Genomic DNA, 18071 nt, shown 5'->3' on the forward strand with positions numbered 1-18071 from the left:
ACTGGCACAAAACACAACTATACGTTCTTAACCACTTCTGATGTAGACTGCAGGGTATTTTATAATTAAAACTCTCCACGTCCACTCAATACAATATATTTCCGAATAATGAATAATACGCATTATCGTATTTTACATTCCAACTTAAAAAGACGATAAGGTTTTTGTCTTGCGTTACTCATCTTCACGTTCACCGATGAGTCGTAATAGAAATACTGGGTGTCGGCAATACGGGATGTCCGCATTATAAGATGAAACTGCAGTAACGTTAGTTACAAGTAAAAGTGGTGAAATCATAGAAAGTTTCAATTCTCTTTTTGACAGTATTTTACTATTTTTCTCTATTTTGGGTATGGGCTTAACTCTAGGTCTTCTACTCGTAGTAGTGGGACTTTTCCAAAACTAGATAGGGTTTTCATCAGGACCAGAGGCTACGTAGACATGTTTCGATCATTTTCGTATGAGTTTTTGTATGAAGTTTTTTTTTTCATCCTTCCTCTGAACGTGTTTCACATTCCTTGTATAATGAAGGTGAACAGAACAATCTTAGCTTCATGAATGAAGGTAAAATCACATATTATTTGATACATAGCATGATTCGCGGTGAAATAATATAATGGAATGAAAAATACTTTTTCAATTACAGGTGTGCTACCGGCGAAAATTGGCCAAGCATAATGTTGTCATGCATCAAAGGAAGATACTGTGATCCAAATTCCGGGAAATCTGGAAAACAATGCGGGCACAATATTGCATACGCCTACTTTGTGTCTTTCATTTTCTTCTGTTCTTTTCTGGTGAGTTTTTAGTATATTGATATTAGTGGGTATAGATCATGCCGTTCTGAAGATTATGTTGCTTCTGAAATTGAAAACACCTTTTCGAAAACACACAATGTTTAGACAAATGGTATTTTTTTACAATTATATAGCGGACGAATAACTTAAATGGTATGAATATCATCTGACAATACTCATTTGTCTGACACTTCAATCAGCCTGACATTTATTCTCCGAATGAAAAATTCGTCTCTGATGTTATTTCAGAAACAAATTTGCTAACGCTTTTCTCACAGTATAAGGAGATATATTCTTTCATGAAATGAATGCATTCTCTCTCCACATTCACTACACGTATTCATCTATCTTGTTCATAGTATCAGACGATTATGAGGAGAATTTGAAATGGCTGAAATATTCACACCTCACTTCCCATAAGAGTTTGGTGAAGCTACGTGATTTCATTCAGATATATTCAGATATACATCAAAGTCTTTTGGCACGCGAACAGGTCAAGGTAGTGTATAATCGTTCAAGGTCATATGTCGTGCACCTCGCCCAAGGTCCCGTGACGTCATTCAAAGTCAAAGTCGACAGGTGGGGGAAGGTTCAGCACCCTATTCACGAAGTCAAGCCATACCAACACGACCAGTGTTAGAAGTCCATTTTCATGCTCAGTAGTACATTTTGTGTCAGAAAATAATATATTGATACAAAAAACAGTAAGACGTATGTTGCATGGTTCTCACCATCCAGTTATTAAATTGGTCTAATTGGGTTAGGTCTACTTTGTGATAGTTTCAATCTTCGCGTTCGCGACATTGTAAATAACACAGATGCGCACCAAGACAACTGTCATGACATAAGAAACCAAAAATCGTCCACTTTTTCGACCTTCACATTTTTCAAATGTTTCTATAGTTTTTTATCGACCTTTTTTTGGTAATTGTTACCTTCCGCAATCTGAAAAAATATAAAAATTATAATGGAGAACTTTATACAAGTGTATAAATTATCAGAACACATTTTAAAATCAGACGGTGAACATCGGGTGGAATGGAATAGGACAAGAAAGATTACCAATGAGCCTCATTCTAAGAGACGTAAGCTAAAAGAATCCTTCTTTGACATCTGTCAAAGAAGTAAAGAAATAAGCTCTCAAAAAAGGAATAACTGCGTATATATTCGAATTTTTATCCATTTCTGAAGACGGAGGCAGATTTTGGCCTCCGAAACGTAAAAGATAAGTATAATTTCTTAATAATTTTTTTGATAGGCAAAATTGTGACGACAAGTTACTGATAAATAGAAGATTTTTCTTTGCGAAAAATACTTTGATTTTTACGCAGTAACTTATCGGGGTAAACTAAAAGTTTGCCCTTCTACACTTGTATAAAGTTCTCCATTATAATTTTTATATTTTTTCAGATTGTGGAAGGTAACAATTACCCAAAAAAAGGTCGATGAAAAACTGATTTTTTCCTACACAAAAAATGACTTTCGTTGAATATTTTCTATAGTTATTCTGCTATTTCAGGTGGAAACAAACTTAACTAAATACAAATCATGAAAATCAGTCATGCTAATCTTGATATGAGTGATGAAACTAACACGATTTTGCGACTTCATATTATGTATTAGATTTTTTAATTTTTCAATTATTACTATTCTGATCACTGGAACTCTATATTCTCCTTTATTAATCAACAGACAGATATCCTGTGCTTAAGCTGCATGTTCTGGATCATGCTTTTTTTGTTTGCTTAAGGAAAGAGTAACAAGTCTATATAAAAGCTACCTTTATTGTGGACAATGGTGATATCTGTCGTGAATATATCTGGAAGTATTTTTTTTTCTGAACATATCAAATTTCAGACTCTCATGGTAACTTCTTATGGCATTTCAGTTTCTTTCTTGTTTTCAATTTTTTAGGTTTACATTTAAGAATTAATTTTGTCATATTTTACAGTTTGTCTTAGAATGTTGTTATGTATTGAAAATGTGATCATCATAAATGCATAGTTTATGAAAGAGTTGAGTTGTTATTCGAAAGCGATAATTCATAGGACTTTCGATGTTTTTAGTTTCATTTAAGATTGCATTAGGAATGCTATGAATCCGTTTTTGAATCGTAAAAAATAGCAAAAAATACGGAGAAGTAGTTCGATTTTTTCTAAATTCAATAAATTGAAATTAATAAAATTCATGAAAATTCATCACCACCAACGAATAATATTCAATCGAAAGTAGTTTTTTGGTCAGTGAAATTTCGAATATTCAATTGAATTTTGAAATTTTGAACTTTACAGATGCTGAATTTGTTTGTTGCTGTTATAATGGACAATTTCGATTACCTTACGAGAGATTCTTCCATCTTAGGTGCACATCATTTGGATGAGTTTGTCAGAATTTGGGCGGAATACGATCCGAACGCAACGTAAGTATATGTAAATTTACATGAACTATACATAAAACTTTCCAACTGGTATCATTTGGACATCATGTTCTGTGAAATTGATTTCTGACTTGTATTGAAACAACTGGCGATTTTTGTGATTTCAGTTTATTGCGACTGTGTTTGCAAAACTGTTCAGTACTAATTCTGTAGCTTTCTGATACTGATGATACAAAAATTTTCACCTTTCTCACTTCATTATTTTGCGGATCTCATGGATACTATAGAAGACATTTTCAAAATTAAACATGTTAACATTGTATCATTATTGTAGTATCCCTGGTGATAACAATAAAAATTGTTGAAATATTAAAATCAATGTTACAAGTGTATTCTAATGTGTACCTACCCCGAAGGTTTATTATTTTTTTTACAAATGATTGATATGAAATAAATTTACAAATGCAGTTTGACATTCGGAAAAGAGGAGGACAATTTTATTGATTGCTGTTGCTCATTGAAAAAAATTTGGATCTTCTTACGAATTTTGCCGTGTAGGAGGGTTATAGCCTTCTAGAGTTCCAAAAAATTGCAACTTTTCAGCCTCGTCTCCACCGATGAAAAATATAGAAAAACACATTGCATCACATCCACTTTTCATTGAACCTTTATCATTATTTTTCAGTTCAATAGTCAACAATTTTCATACAAAAAACTATATTTGAAATTGATTCGTTTTCTGGTTTTCTACTATTCGAAACTCGTATAATTTGAATCCAGAATCCTTCCCCATGTAAAATATTTTTTTTTAAACTCTCGACCTACGGCACTTTTGATGAGGAAATAATAAAGAAATCCTATAAATTTCAGTATTCCATTCAGAGAGGTGCTGAGTACCACGTACTGAAATACTTTCCTTTGGAAAATCATTTTTCTTATCTAACTGATAGTTGTACACATTTTTCATCATTTTATAATAATTATACATGAGGTACATTCCTTTGATCCTAACAACAATAGCATTGGATCTCCTTTTCCGTTGAAAAAAGACATATTTTTACCCTTTCAGTATGTTTAAAATTATTTGATGACAAAACCTCAATGATACAATTTGACCACTCTTTTTAAAATTCGACAACATTCCGCATCATCCATATTGCATCATTTACAAAATAGAACTGTCAAGATTATTCTGCAATGCATAGGTACTCAATTTGTTCATTTCGCGATGTATAGTCCATCTTAATGTATTTCGTAAATCCAGTTTTCGCTTGATATAGTGCCAAAAAACATTTGGAGATCATGTTGAACTTTGCTAATCAAAATAAGCTGACATCAGTTAACATGGGAACTACAGAAATATACAAATATGAACAGGAACTCACGAACGAAAAACAATTGGAACACATGAATAAGAAAGCAATGAGAATGAAAATACAGCAGAAACTACAGGAATAACAAAACTATAAGGAATATCAATTATACTAGAAACAACAACAAAAGCAATGAGAACTGGTCTGAGAGTTAATAAAAGATATTTTAACAATATTATCTAGTTGACAGTGAAAATAAATAAGCAACTGTTATCTGTATCTTTAGAAATTATTTTAGACATTAATTTAACGAGTAACTGAAATAACCTAAACTCTAGCTATTTGCTGAGTTATACTTTTTCCTTATGACATAACATTTATTTCGGTGTTGCAATTTTTTTTTCGATTGGCAAAATGTTTCCTGAGTAGACATTAGTTCAACGTATATTATCCAACATAACACAAATATAATCTTTCGCAGTGCTCGTCTGACTCTGTTTTTTAACCTTCGGTATTTTTCCTGGCAGACTGGCTTAAGTTTACTCAAACAGAATCCTGTTGGAATATCTTAATAACGAATATTGTAATTACTTGCATCTTATGTAAACTCATTTTTATAATACCCATCTCATATCAATAAATTTTTCAATGGTAACGACATAAAAAATATGAAATCAGAATTAGTGGTGAACAACAATGTTGTATGCATTTTTCAACGTGATACCTAAACCAATGACAGAACTAAAAAATCACGAAATCACTCAGCGAGTAGGTATATCAATTTAAAAAATAACAGCATATGATTACCATTTTTCCATTCTTCCTATTTATTTTATATATTCTGACCATTTCATTATTTATATTTCATACTGTATTATGGTAAGTTAAACTTATTTGTTTGATTATCTGATTTACATTTTTGTGATCTATTTTATGCAACTTCATGATCACAAAGGGCCGATAAAAATATATATCTATCCGTTAACTGAGAACATTCGAAACTGTTAGTCAATTTTTTTATTGTCATGAAGGTAAAACACTTTGGCAGTTAAAAGTTATCATAATTACTGTCCTTCATTATCACTCATTAGACAAAAATATTTATGTTTCAGAGGAAAGATTCACTACACAGAAATGTATGACATGCTGAAAAATATGGATCCTCCTTTGGGGTTTGGAAATAAGTGTCCTAATAGACTGGCTTATAAAAAATTGATCAGAATGAATATGCCAGTAGATGATGATGGACGAGTCAATTTTACAACAACATTTTTTGCCCTCGTTCGAGAAAATCTCAGTATCAAAATGAGAGCAGGTATGTTTTACTGACCCATATCAAGTGCACTACGAAAAAGTTTTTTGTTTGTGAAGCAATGTTCATTCGAATGGACAAAACCCAATTTGAATTCGAATTGAGTTGATAGGATCATCAATACCTAAACTACAAATGGTGTGTTTAAGGGCTCATACGCGGTGACCAACGCTAACATTTCAGTTCAAGATCGTGACACATAAATCAGAATATTTCAAAAGTTTCAGTTCGCATTTACTCCCGTGAAACCGTACTTCAGTTTTGATCACTTTTGATCACAGTTTTGCAGTTGGTTACCCCGTTCATGGGCAGATGGGGCGTTGATAAACATGTTGTTTGTCGTTTGCTTCAGCCTAGTTCGAGGAATGATTCTCTGAAAGAAATTCGATTTTCAGTTATAGGAAATCATCGACTTCATGTTGATGATAGACGGTACCTCGCACTAACGAGTGGCTAAACAGCACGAAGCCGGTCTGCAAGTGTGTTCCAATAATTGAAAATCGATTTCGGCAGTTGTATTGCCAAACACCATACGCAGGAATAATTTCAGTGCAGAATCCTGCACTGACACCTGTTGGATATAATCCAACGCCCTTCGTGGTATTAGCCAGGGGAGTAGTTGTTTTCTGATAGGTATCAGGATAATTTGTTTGATCACTGTATATCGGACACGAAGGATCAAACCAACAAACTTTAAAAATCCATTTCAAAAATATTTCATTGTGAAATCATCACACAGATGATTTCAAAATCTGTAACAATTGTTTCAGCAAAATCTTCTCCAGGTGTCAATGACACTCTGCAGTATAATAGTCATGCATGAAGGAGCCATTGTAAAGAAATACTTGTTGCGGTTTGGTGAATTATCTCCATAAAAATTTCTCAATGAAACATTTTCAATATGTTTATCATAATTCATCATATGTTACCTAAACCCACTGAGAATTTGAATATTATCACTTTATTGTTGTAATGGTTAGATGAGCAAAATGGAAACCGCTATAAACTCCCCAAAGCATAGACTATTGACAGTTAATTGCAGAGCTGAAATGAAAAATAATAAAAATAATAATAATGATACTCTGTTCAATTTTTTGTCAAATACAATTTGTAAAGAATCAGTTAGTTACTTGGTTCAAATTTACGAACGTAAGAAATATACCTAAGTATAAGAATAAGTAACACTGTGATAAAAATACATATACAGATAATGAACACAAATTGTTGCTCGTCACAAGGGTGTCGCCAGCTTATGACTAAGGGGGTGGCCATCTAGCGTCGAGTAGCAATACTAGGTTTCACAAGGATTGTAGTCGATTTATTCAACTGTAGGCTGTAGGTGTTTCTTATGAACACTTACACTTACAGATGGCATTTTCCACAAAACCAATTAAAATTGTATGTTCGTAACAATAACTTCTACTTCAGGTATGCCGAATACAAATTATACAAAACTAACGTGAATTCTGGTGAACGGCTGTCGTAGAAAGGAATGCAATGCACACAACACACACACACACACCGTACCTATCTCCTACCTACATATTTTTACACTATTTAATAGCAAATCTGATATAGTCGTGATGATAATGGCGGCGATTTTAAAAACGGATGTCAAAATCTTAATGTTATTCTGAATATTTTAGTACTTTCTACAACATACATTATGAGGAGCAAGAAACAATAGAAACCACTAAACCTTTATAATTGGTTCCGAAATGGTCGATAATATTTCTTGTCGATTGGTAGAGGTTTGAATTTTCACAATATAGACACTTGTCAGCAGACGATTCAGTTTTCAATCGACACCCATTTTCTATGTATACCTATGGAAATTTATTCATCCGATAGTTTCAATAGGTGTCATCGTTGAATCTTAATGATTCAATACTATTGATATCAACTAGAGATTGAATTATTGACTGGTTTGTGATGGAACAGTAAAAAGCTTCAAACACTTCAATACACTCCATGTTTTCAAATATATTGGATTACCTTTTGACATTTGGTTTTTATGATGATGAGTTAAAACAGTTCATCACAAGAAACTGATATAATTGAAAGAGTACTCATGAAAAAGAGCTTCATATACTGAAGATTTTCAATACTCGAATAAAAAACTACTATTAGTCGATGAGGCAACCATGAAATGGGATGGATGGGTTTTTATAACTCACTTCCAATTATAAATAACTATTTTTATCAAATTTCAGCTGAAGAAATGGATCAAGCTGATGAAGAACTGAAAGTGACGATCAGAAATATTTGGCCTCTTCAAGCCAAAAATATGGTAGATCTTCTTGTTCCACCAAATGAGCTACTCAACAGTGGCAAACTTACTGTTGGAAAAATATATGGTGGACTTCTGATTTTGGAGAGCTGGCGTAGTACTAGATTTGGTCAAATGATGCCAACAGGGTTACCAGTAAGTACTTCGGTCATCTTAAATTACTATCTTCTGGATCTTTCTGAAAGTTTTTGAGACTGCACCCTCAATATGAACTGAAGCTTTAACAAAAACTCAAATTTTCGTGTTGGCTTGTTACTGTTCGATGAATTGAATATATTAACGAATAAAAGCATGACCAAAAAAATTATTATATTATTTGATATTTTATATTCCTTGATGTATTTTAGGTTTTTGGCTGTCCACAATCTGAAAAAATGAATGAATATAATTTAACAGAGAATCGGTTTTCAAGTATAATGGAGGGCAAATTGAAAAGTTTCCTCTGAAAAGTTTCTACTCATTACAAACGTTTGAAAATACCAAATAGTCAGTAACTTTCCCATAAATGAAATGATTAAATTCGATATAAAAATTAATTAATTAACTTTTTTTTGAATGTTTTTATGAAAAACGCCTCTTTTAGAAAAATACTTATTTCCTCTGACGAACGTCAAAAAATCGAATGTTCAAATGTCATTTTCAATAGTCTAAAAGTTACTCATACACTTATTGCCTTTCAAACGTATATAAGCAGATGTTTTCAGTTCTCACACTTTCTCGCGAATGTGGAAGAACCTGATAACATTAGCCCCGTTGTAGGCTTCTCTCCGAGGGTACTTCATCCAGATCAGTTACATTCTTCGCACTTGTTGGTGAACGACACAAAAGTTTCCATAATTCGCTTTGATTGGAGTATTCCTTGAGAAGCATTCGACAGAATATTGCTTGCGCACACGAATTTGCTCATCAAGCAAATCTATCAACAAAACGCTTTTCAACCAATAATACCTACTAATGATACCTAATTCTTAACGTCACGTCACTAATTCTTATTGTCACGTTATTGCTTCTGTTGACAATAAATTAAGTGATACAGGAAGCAATCGGGCATAAAATAAAATATAGAACTATGAAATAAGACAACACTGACAAAATCGTATGTGCATTGTCATGCGCCATAAGATGAAACCATCCGAAAAGCCGAACATATCTTCCTTTAAGGCATGTAACTGCAACGATATCGTGGAATCTTCATGCTGAAGGAATAGAGATTGTTCGTGATCCCGACATCGTAAACGATATCCAAGCCTCAGATTGCTCTAATGTTGAAGATTTCAATGACACGGCAGAAAGTTCAACTCTTTAGTACATTAACACAAGTCTTTCAACTTTTTTTTAAAATAAATTTTTTGGCTTTCTACTACTCCATCTGAATACCTTTGAATCATTTTCAATTTTTCTCATAACATTCGGACGTCATACACTTTGATTTAATTTCGCCGGAAAATCACTATCATGTAACATAGAATACAATAGTAGAAATGGTGGAAAAATAATGAAAATTTGTGCAAGTAGAAAAGAAAACAGTTCAAAGTAATAACTCTTTGATTTAGAAGGCAGATTTGATGTAACAGTTGATGTCTAGGTATGTGTTGTTTTCTTTTCAGAAGGAACCTTACGTATCGGTGTGTCAACTTTTCAGTAGTCTACCTCTTGAGTAACTTTTAATTTATATTTTATTTTGAAAATATGAAAGATTATAATACCCACAAAATATACAAAAAATATATCCTTCTCCATGATAAGAAAAGATGAAATTTATGAAATTTCAATTCATCATTCAGTCAACAGCCAATTGATTCCATACACACATATATTATGTATTCTAAGTATGCTGGTACAATTCGCAAAGATTTCACTTTAGTCGCGACATACACAAGTCAGGAAATAAAATTGCTTCTCATTCATGTAAAACTATTAGTTTGAATATCATAATATACAAACTTCCTTCGATTGTAATTTTACTTACTAGTGAGCTCCCTTTTCACAATAGATGATAATCTAATGAACACCTTAAATGAACACCTAAAGTGAAATTGGGCAAGTTGTACGTGTCAATGTTTCTTGTTGTGATCAGTGGTAGCTCTAGTTCTCTGTAGTAATCCGTAGTTCATATCAATTCATTCCATGAAATGTGTATGCCGATTTTCATATACTTCATTGATTTATGAATAGTTGATCAGATTGAGATGAAGAACTACTGCACCATCAGCTGAATGTCAAATGTTACTCATCTTTTGGTCGGGAGGTTTGCTGCAAGCTTCGTTTGGGTATTTTTCAAAATGTTACCCTCTAAAAACATTTTTTGAGTCTTATTTCGAATTGAAAGAGTAATGTGTTTCTCATGAGAATATACCTCTTTTCATAGTTATGTGACTGAAAGTTTGAAATTTATTTTCATGATTTTTCGAAAAGTATTCCAGTGTTAATAAGAGTTATAAAAAATGATCAAATTGAAACGTTCATTTTTCAATTATTCCTTTTAGAACTGAAATATTGAAAATTATTTTAGAGAAGAAATGTAAGCAGCTCAAAGTAATTGAACGGAGCTGGATGATGATTAAGATTATAATGCTCATGATGTTGATCATTGTGCTTTCCGTAGATATTCAGTTAAATTGATTCGATTTAAATAATCATGCGAGTGTGTGTTGAAGTAATTAGACTCTACGATGAAAATGTTATCATGAATATAATATTTTACCCAGAAAGTGAATAGACTCAAAGAATAATAGATGATGGATGATGAACAGTTGGGGTAATTTTGGGATATATGTAGACTTTCAGAGCAATTTCTTAAGACTGTTTGAATATATCGATACTTTTGTACTTTTTCACACATACATACATACAAACTTGTCAAAACTAATGCGATGAAACTTTTTTTATTCTCAGAGTTCAGTGAATCACCAGCAATACTTCACTGGTATTCATTTACAAAATAGTTCTGACTCAAGGATATTTATGATGAATACAACTGGTCACATACCACTTTTCGATACGGCAATAGGTCCGTTCTCTCTTGAAGTACTCAGTATACCCGGTAGTTCTCTCACTCTGCTACCACGTTTCATTTTTCGACACACGAGCGTTCCGTCCTATCAACCTCCTACTTGGCCTACTTCAATTAGATTACAAGGAAACGGCGACTTAGGCACAGAAAAACTGGAACTCTTCACTGGAAACAAATGACATAACTCAAGGATTCGGTTTGAAACTTCTGAAATGTGGAACTCCTTATAACACTTTGAATTTATAACATTCTGTTTTGAAACTGCCTTCGCTTTCTCATTACCTACAATATAAGAGTTGGGATCTGCCTGACGTATGATCTCTAACGGCCCTTCACATACCACAAGAATTCTGATGTTCCCCAACTATTGATGAATGCCAATATTCCGTACAAAATGCGACTCCAAAATCGTTGTCCATATGGTTGGTCAAATACGTCGCATCGAGACAAATTCTAATCGACTCTTGCTTCACAATGGAAAAGTAAATTCAGTTTGCGCTGGTTTTACGATATCATAATCCAATCCATCATTATTTTCATCTGTCTTCGTACTTATTTCCTATATATAAAAGGAACTGGCTAAGATGAACAACAAAATTAATTACTGTCTTTCAATTTTCAGAAGATCATGCAATATACCCTTTTTTGAAACCTTCAACTGACTCATTTCTACAACTACAACCGTTTTTTTACAAGAAAATTGAATTTGATATTTGCCACCAACAATTTCGAAATTCAGAACCATCTAGTCAAAGTCCAGTTTTGCCCTTACCTTTTTAATCCAATCGACACCTAAAATAATGATATCGTTCAACCCTGGCAAACCAAGCACGCTCTTTCGCGAATGACTCTTCCTAACGCAACAGTACTAGTCGTTGTATTCTTTGAAATTTGAAATTATCTACAGGTGATATTGGAATATTTTCTACATGCTTAGGTATTCAATAAAAACAGTCTTGCGATATTGCTGAAATGTCACCTCCACCCTCAAGTTTGTATTCCTCCATCGTTTTTTCGATAGCAGTTGATTTTTCTACTGAATTTTCACCCCCTCTCTCTCCTCCTACTCCGAATCTGTGCGAATAGTTCGATGGGAAATCAAAAATGCAGTAATTCCATGTACGTTTCCCTTATTTCTTCATACATTTTTCAGCATTATTACTGTTATCATTACTATCTCAAAACATCTCACCTGATATAAAATCTATTATTTTTAATTCTGGCACCCATATTATCTCTACCACTTCCTTCCTTTGAATCATCCTGTACTCGTCACGTGTCGTCAAGTTTCCTCAGATGAATTTCAAACAACCTCTTTAATCTTTTTCAACACTTGTGTAATAATACTCAGCTGTATTTTCATCGAAAAATGTTTTGGTATCATCTACACCAACTTTCCATTCGGTATTTTTTCCATCAAATAGTCTGACTGAATCACACAATTGAGAAAATGATAGGGAGGCCTACTCTCTCCACTTTCTTGGGATTTATTTCTGGAAACAAATTCTTGCTCATCAACCCCTAGAATTTCTCTTTGAATGCTCTTTCAAACCTACATATTTACTTCAAGTTCCCTCTTCAATTATTGTCCACTCTGTAGCTGATCCGCGTGCTGTATTCATCAATGGATTAATTTTACTATCAGGCACCTCAGTATTTTTCTATTTGGATGAAAACTCGCGACAGTACTCAACTGATGAACCACATATCAAGATCTTCAGATGATGTGGTGCTGCAGGTTTTTCCGGGTTTTCCTGCAGCTGAAAAAGCAAATGCGTCACTGGAATCAATGAAGTCGCCCCGGAACGCCAATAAATTTTTGTTGATGTTTTATAATTTCATGATTTGTATTTTGTAAGTGTTATAAATTTTAATTATTATGGAAAAGAAAGTTTTTGGCCTTCTACTACATCTTGATATAAAAATCTGGTAGTCTTCCAAAGAGAGGAAGGAAGCAATCAATTTCAAAATATTTCTATAAAAAGATGTGTAGAGTGAAGTTTTGAAATTATCATTATTTTTCACATGACGTATTCAAAGAACACACTTCAATGTGAGATTTCCACTTGAAAGTATTTTTGTGACCGGCAGATAACGTACCTGGTTCAGTTGAATTGACGAATCATGATTGGATTTGCAAGAATGTATTCAATATCTCCCTATGGACTTATCTGTGAGTTTGTTTGGTTTGTATTCAACTACTTGTGATGCACTGTTTGGAACCTTTGCTGTGGTACTGGGGTTTTTTCCCAACAGCAAACCGTTATATCAACATCATGTTACGTGTTTCGATCACCAAGTGATCATCTTCAAAAAGAAGATCAATCTGATATTAGTCTTAAAGATGATCACTTGGTGATCGAAACACGTGTCGAAGTATTAAAATAACGGTTTGCTGTCGGAAAAACTCTCCAGTAATATTCAGTACTTGACTGATTTCCCACTGACAAGATAATTGATGACTTCGATATTCAGTATCCTATTAGATTCATTGATTAATTCCTTTTGACTCATCTCTATGAATTATTCAGTTCATTTCATGAATACACGGAATTCAGAAAGATGAATTAAATTTAGTCAACTGATTCAAGCTTGATTGCGTTTTCTCAGAAATACATAATACAGGGTGAGTCAACAAAATTCCTTCGGTCCATTGCATTCAAGGAAAACAATTTTCCGAATTGTTCAATTTTTTCCGCAGTCATATCGATAAATACTATCTTGAAATTATTTCCTCACATACTGGGTGGTTCAGCCGAGCGTGGCCAAACAAAGTTATATTTTTTCAAATAAAACACCCAGTATATGAATACGTCATTCGTTTCCATATTTTCTTAGCTCTCTAAGGTTTTTTTTTTAATTTTCATTGCGGCTTCGCCAAGTTATTCCAGAAAGACCTATTATGCAGATAATAGTTTTTCAATTCACCACCCGCATGTCTACAGCAATTATGATAATTTTGGAAATCTCAACTTCCGGAAACAATATATACGGTGCTTGGTTTCATAAATTTATTTTCAAAGAGACATAATTCACCTTTTTCAAATCGAACACCCTGTATTTTTTCATTTGTATGAAATTTTCAAACATTTTACTACATTTTTTATCAAAGATATATCATACGAAAAACAGATATTTTACAAATTATACCCAGTTTTATTAATTGTTGTAACCACAAAAAATTCATTTATTTACGTTCACTGACTCAAAATGTTTTCAATATGAAAAATAACGCCTACATTTATTATTGAATGTAGGAGTCCAAAAAATGTTCAAAATGGCGACTATTTTCTGCAACACATAATGTCAGTCTTTTTTCAAACGAATTCTGTACACGTTTCAGCATATCCTCTGAGATTTACTCGAAAGCTCTAATGATTCTTCGTTTCATGTCTTCTATAGATGTTGGAGGAGTTTGATAGACAATTCATTTGATATATCCTCATAAACCATTCATTCTGGTCAGGTCAGGTGATCTAGGTGGCCACGTCATAGGCCCACCCCTACCTATCCATGTTTGATTGAAATGATCGTTGAGGTATTCCCGTATCTCAGTTTCACAATGTGGTAGTGCCTCGTCTTGTTATAGCCACATTCTAAGTCTTGTTCCATACGGAACCCCGTCCAAGAAAGTCTAAAACTTATGGTGAAGAAATCTTACATATTATCTTCCAGATGAGATACCCATCCAAAAAATACGGACCGGTAACTCTTTTTACGAAAATCATCATCATTTTCCTGATTGATCTTTTGTAAGCCCTATCAGCAAAATTGAAAACGTTTTTCAAAATCTCTTGCATCAATTGCTGTGGTAAGAATAAAATTTGCTTGCTCGTATCATTCGACACATGCTGTTTTGAGAAAATCCTAATTCCCTACTCATGTCTCGGGTACTCACATGGGCATTTTCAACAATGTTTCAGCGATTTGAAATGTATTTTTTTCATTTGTTACATGGCATACACATTCAAACTTCTCGTGATTGACATTACCAGTTCTTTCAAATTTTATTTTTAGAACCTGAAATGCTCTTCCATCTGTAAATTATAGATGCAAGGAGGCAGTTTCCGTCACTTTTCCCCAAAGCATAGACCATGATTCAATCTACATGCGAAAGGAACTTTTAACACTTGGCGTTATTGACAAATTCCCAGATTCATTTTTTGATGTCAGTCATTGACTGGGTTTTTAAAGAAAAATGCAGTATAAATATTCTTCCGTTGAAACCGTTGATAACTATATATCACTAGCACTAAACGGTATGAAAAATGCTCATATACTAGCGATTAGCTTGAACATTCGAAAAACAAATTTGAGTAAGTGAACGTAAAAAAAATATTTTTTTGTCGTTACAACAATTACTAAAACTTTGTATAATTTGTGAGATATCAGTTTTTCGTATAGCATATCTCTGTTAAAAAATGTAGTGAAATGTTGAAACATTTCATACAAATGAAAAAATACGGGGTGGTCCATTCGAAAAAGTTGAATTATGTCTGTTTGAAAATGAATGAAACTTGACCGGTTTTACCCTGCATCCTATATATTGTTTCCGAAAGTTGAAGTTCCAAAAATCATCTGTGATGTGGATTAACTATTCCTGAAAAAATCCACTTAATTGCTGTTGATATGCGGATGGTGAATTAAAACATTATTGTCTGCAAAATAGGTTTTTCTGAAATGAGTTGGCAATGCCGCAATGGAAATTCGAAAACAAAAATTTCTCAGAGAGAAAAAAAAAATGGAAACGAATGACGTATTCATGTACTGGGTGTTTTATTTAAAAAAAATATAACTTTGATTGGTCACGCTCTATTGAATCACCCAGTATGCGGGAATATAATTTTCAAAGATCGTATTTATCGATGTGACTGCAAAAAAATTGAGCAGTTCGAAAAATGGTTTCCTCTTATAGCAATGGACCGAGGGAATATTGTTGACTCACCCTGTATGTCTATTTTTAACAAAATATTTGTATGACAGTTTCTCCATGAAATACTCAATTTGACACCGGATTGTTGAGAAAAAAATGAGAAGGAATGAACTTCAGGAACATCATTTGTATGTTTCAACTATATGATATAGATAAACAAAAAGAATCATCGATTTAATTTTCACGATAGATCATACTAAGTTCAAAAGGCGATAATTTCCAAAAAAAATTTGTTGCTTTCAGCATAACGTTTTTCCTGAATTTCTTTACTTCATTAACGAACTTTTTAAAAGCACCGATGAAAATGGTGATTTGTTGATTTTCACAAAATCAATCTGTCGATAACTTTTTATTGCATATTCCAGTCTTACGTACTGGATAAGTAAAATGGTTTTCCTTCTTAAAGAAATACTCAAAGACCTGTTTCGAATATTATTTTTCATGGCAACATTCTTACAGGTAATTTGTTTTCATATTTTCACTTTTCTGAAAGTTACAGAAAGTCCTCTCAGCTAGTTTTTGATTCTAGGAACGTTCAAGGAGCTCAAGATGAGTTGAAAAAAATATATACCTGAGTTACTGAATTCAGGAAGTTTATCAGGAAGTTTTTCTTCGTGAATACATCTACTTCCATCATGATTTCAGCTATTTGTTCAATATTTTGATTATTCAAACGGATCCATACAATAATACGCAATAAAAAGTAGATGAATAATTTTTTGTACATTATTTTCAGGGATTTGGAAACAGTCCTTCAGCCAATATCGCGGTAGTATATCATTTTTTCATAATACTCCTCACGTTTTGAGATTCATTGCATACAAATTCCATTCAATTTTTTATATACTTCAGATCTGAATGTAGATTAGACTAAAACTCGTATTTTTTACCCTACATTTTTTTCTGATATTACAGTTTGGATATACGAGAATCAGGGATAAGCAAACAGCTATATTACATCAAAATATAAATAGCTGAAATTCAGTCATATCTATTCAAAAGAGAAGTTTTGAGGAATATAACGAATTTTCAAGAATAAGAATTTGTTCTGATATCCACACTGGAATATAAACTATAACGAATAACACTGTGATAATTTCCCGTTTTCAATTCGTAGTTTTTGCTTTAACTAGCTTCGAATCATCGTTCAACTCAGAATACGTTTGAGCTGGACGTGTGTTTAAACGAGTTCCACCTAACTTTAAAGTTTTTCTCATTGCATTGCATGTCCTCTTTCTATAAAAAGCATGTAACTTATTTAATGCAATTTTCTGAATGTAATATTCTACTAAATACCTAGCACGAAAGTATTACTTCCATGTCGAATTAACGAACTAGGTTAACGCCATAGATAGCCGAATAGTAGTCGGTAGACAACTAATAGATTACAATCTGAGTTCGAATAGTTAAGTAACCTGTTGATCGATATATACGAGGACTGTTAAAAAAATAAGGCGAATTTTCATTTTTCTCAAAAAATATTTATTTATTCATCAATGTCTATTGTTTCTTTCAAAGCAGTCCCCTTCACATACAATTTTCGTTTTTATCTCATCAATCGTCGTAAAACGCCGTCCGTTCATGGATCACTTGAATCTTGTGAACGCCAAATGTTTGACCCCCTGCGAAAAAGTCGCAGGGTCTCAAATTTGGTGATTACGGTGACTGATCAAAAAATTACGAACAAGCAGGGATGAATGGGTAGGTACATTATTATTGAAATATTTTTCCACAATACCGGATGTTTTTTCCGTATTGCTTCTCGCAAGCGGCACATAAGATACTACTTACTCCTGTTTGACCGTACGACCAAATGGCGAACACTCCTGATACACTACGCCACGCTAATCGAAGAAAACAGTTAGCAAATCCCTGACATTTGATCGAACTTGGCGTGCTATTTTGCGTCTTGGCTTTCCTGGGCTCTTCCATTGGGATGATTGTACTTTGGTATCGATGTCATAACCATATATACCTATGATTCGTCACAAGTTATGATCCATTTAAGCACACCTGGATTGCCATTGACGTCATTC

At 33.2% G+C, this 18071-nt stretch overlaps 1 protein-coding gene across 23 annotated transcripts in view; it reads left to right on the forward strand.

Moving 5' to 3' along the window:
- Positions 1-18071, forward strand: part of LOC111511127 (calcium voltage-gated channel subunit cacophony) — a 230891-nt gene that overhangs the window by 162131 nt on the left and 50689 nt on the right. For 18 of the 23 annotated variants that reach the window (XM_074185558.1, XM_074185571.1, XM_074185596.1 and 15 more), the window contains 5 exons: positions 647-797; positions 3089-3216; positions 5600-5802; positions 8013-8224; positions 16772-16804. In XM_074185558.1, the coding sequence (XP_074041659.1) occupies positions 647-797; positions 3089-3216; positions 5600-5802; positions 8013-8224; positions 16772-16804 (727 nt within the window). The remainder of the gene's footprint in view (positions 1-646; positions 798-3088; positions 3217-5599; positions 5803-8012; positions 8225-16771; positions 16805-18071) is intronic. The other 5 variants (XM_074185660.1, XM_074185574.1, XM_074185641.1 and 2 more) reach the window with 1 other exon arrangement.

This window comes from Leptinotarsa decemlineata, unplaced genomic scaffold (genome assembly GCF_025532065.1).
Source record: "Leptinotarsa decemlineata unplaced genomic scaffold, Ldec_3_MD MMD2_P_RNA_scaffold_2, whole genome shotgun sequence".
Lineage (NCBI taxonomy): Eukaryota > Metazoa > Arthropoda > Insecta > Coleoptera > Chrysomelidae > Leptinotarsa > Leptinotarsa decemlineata.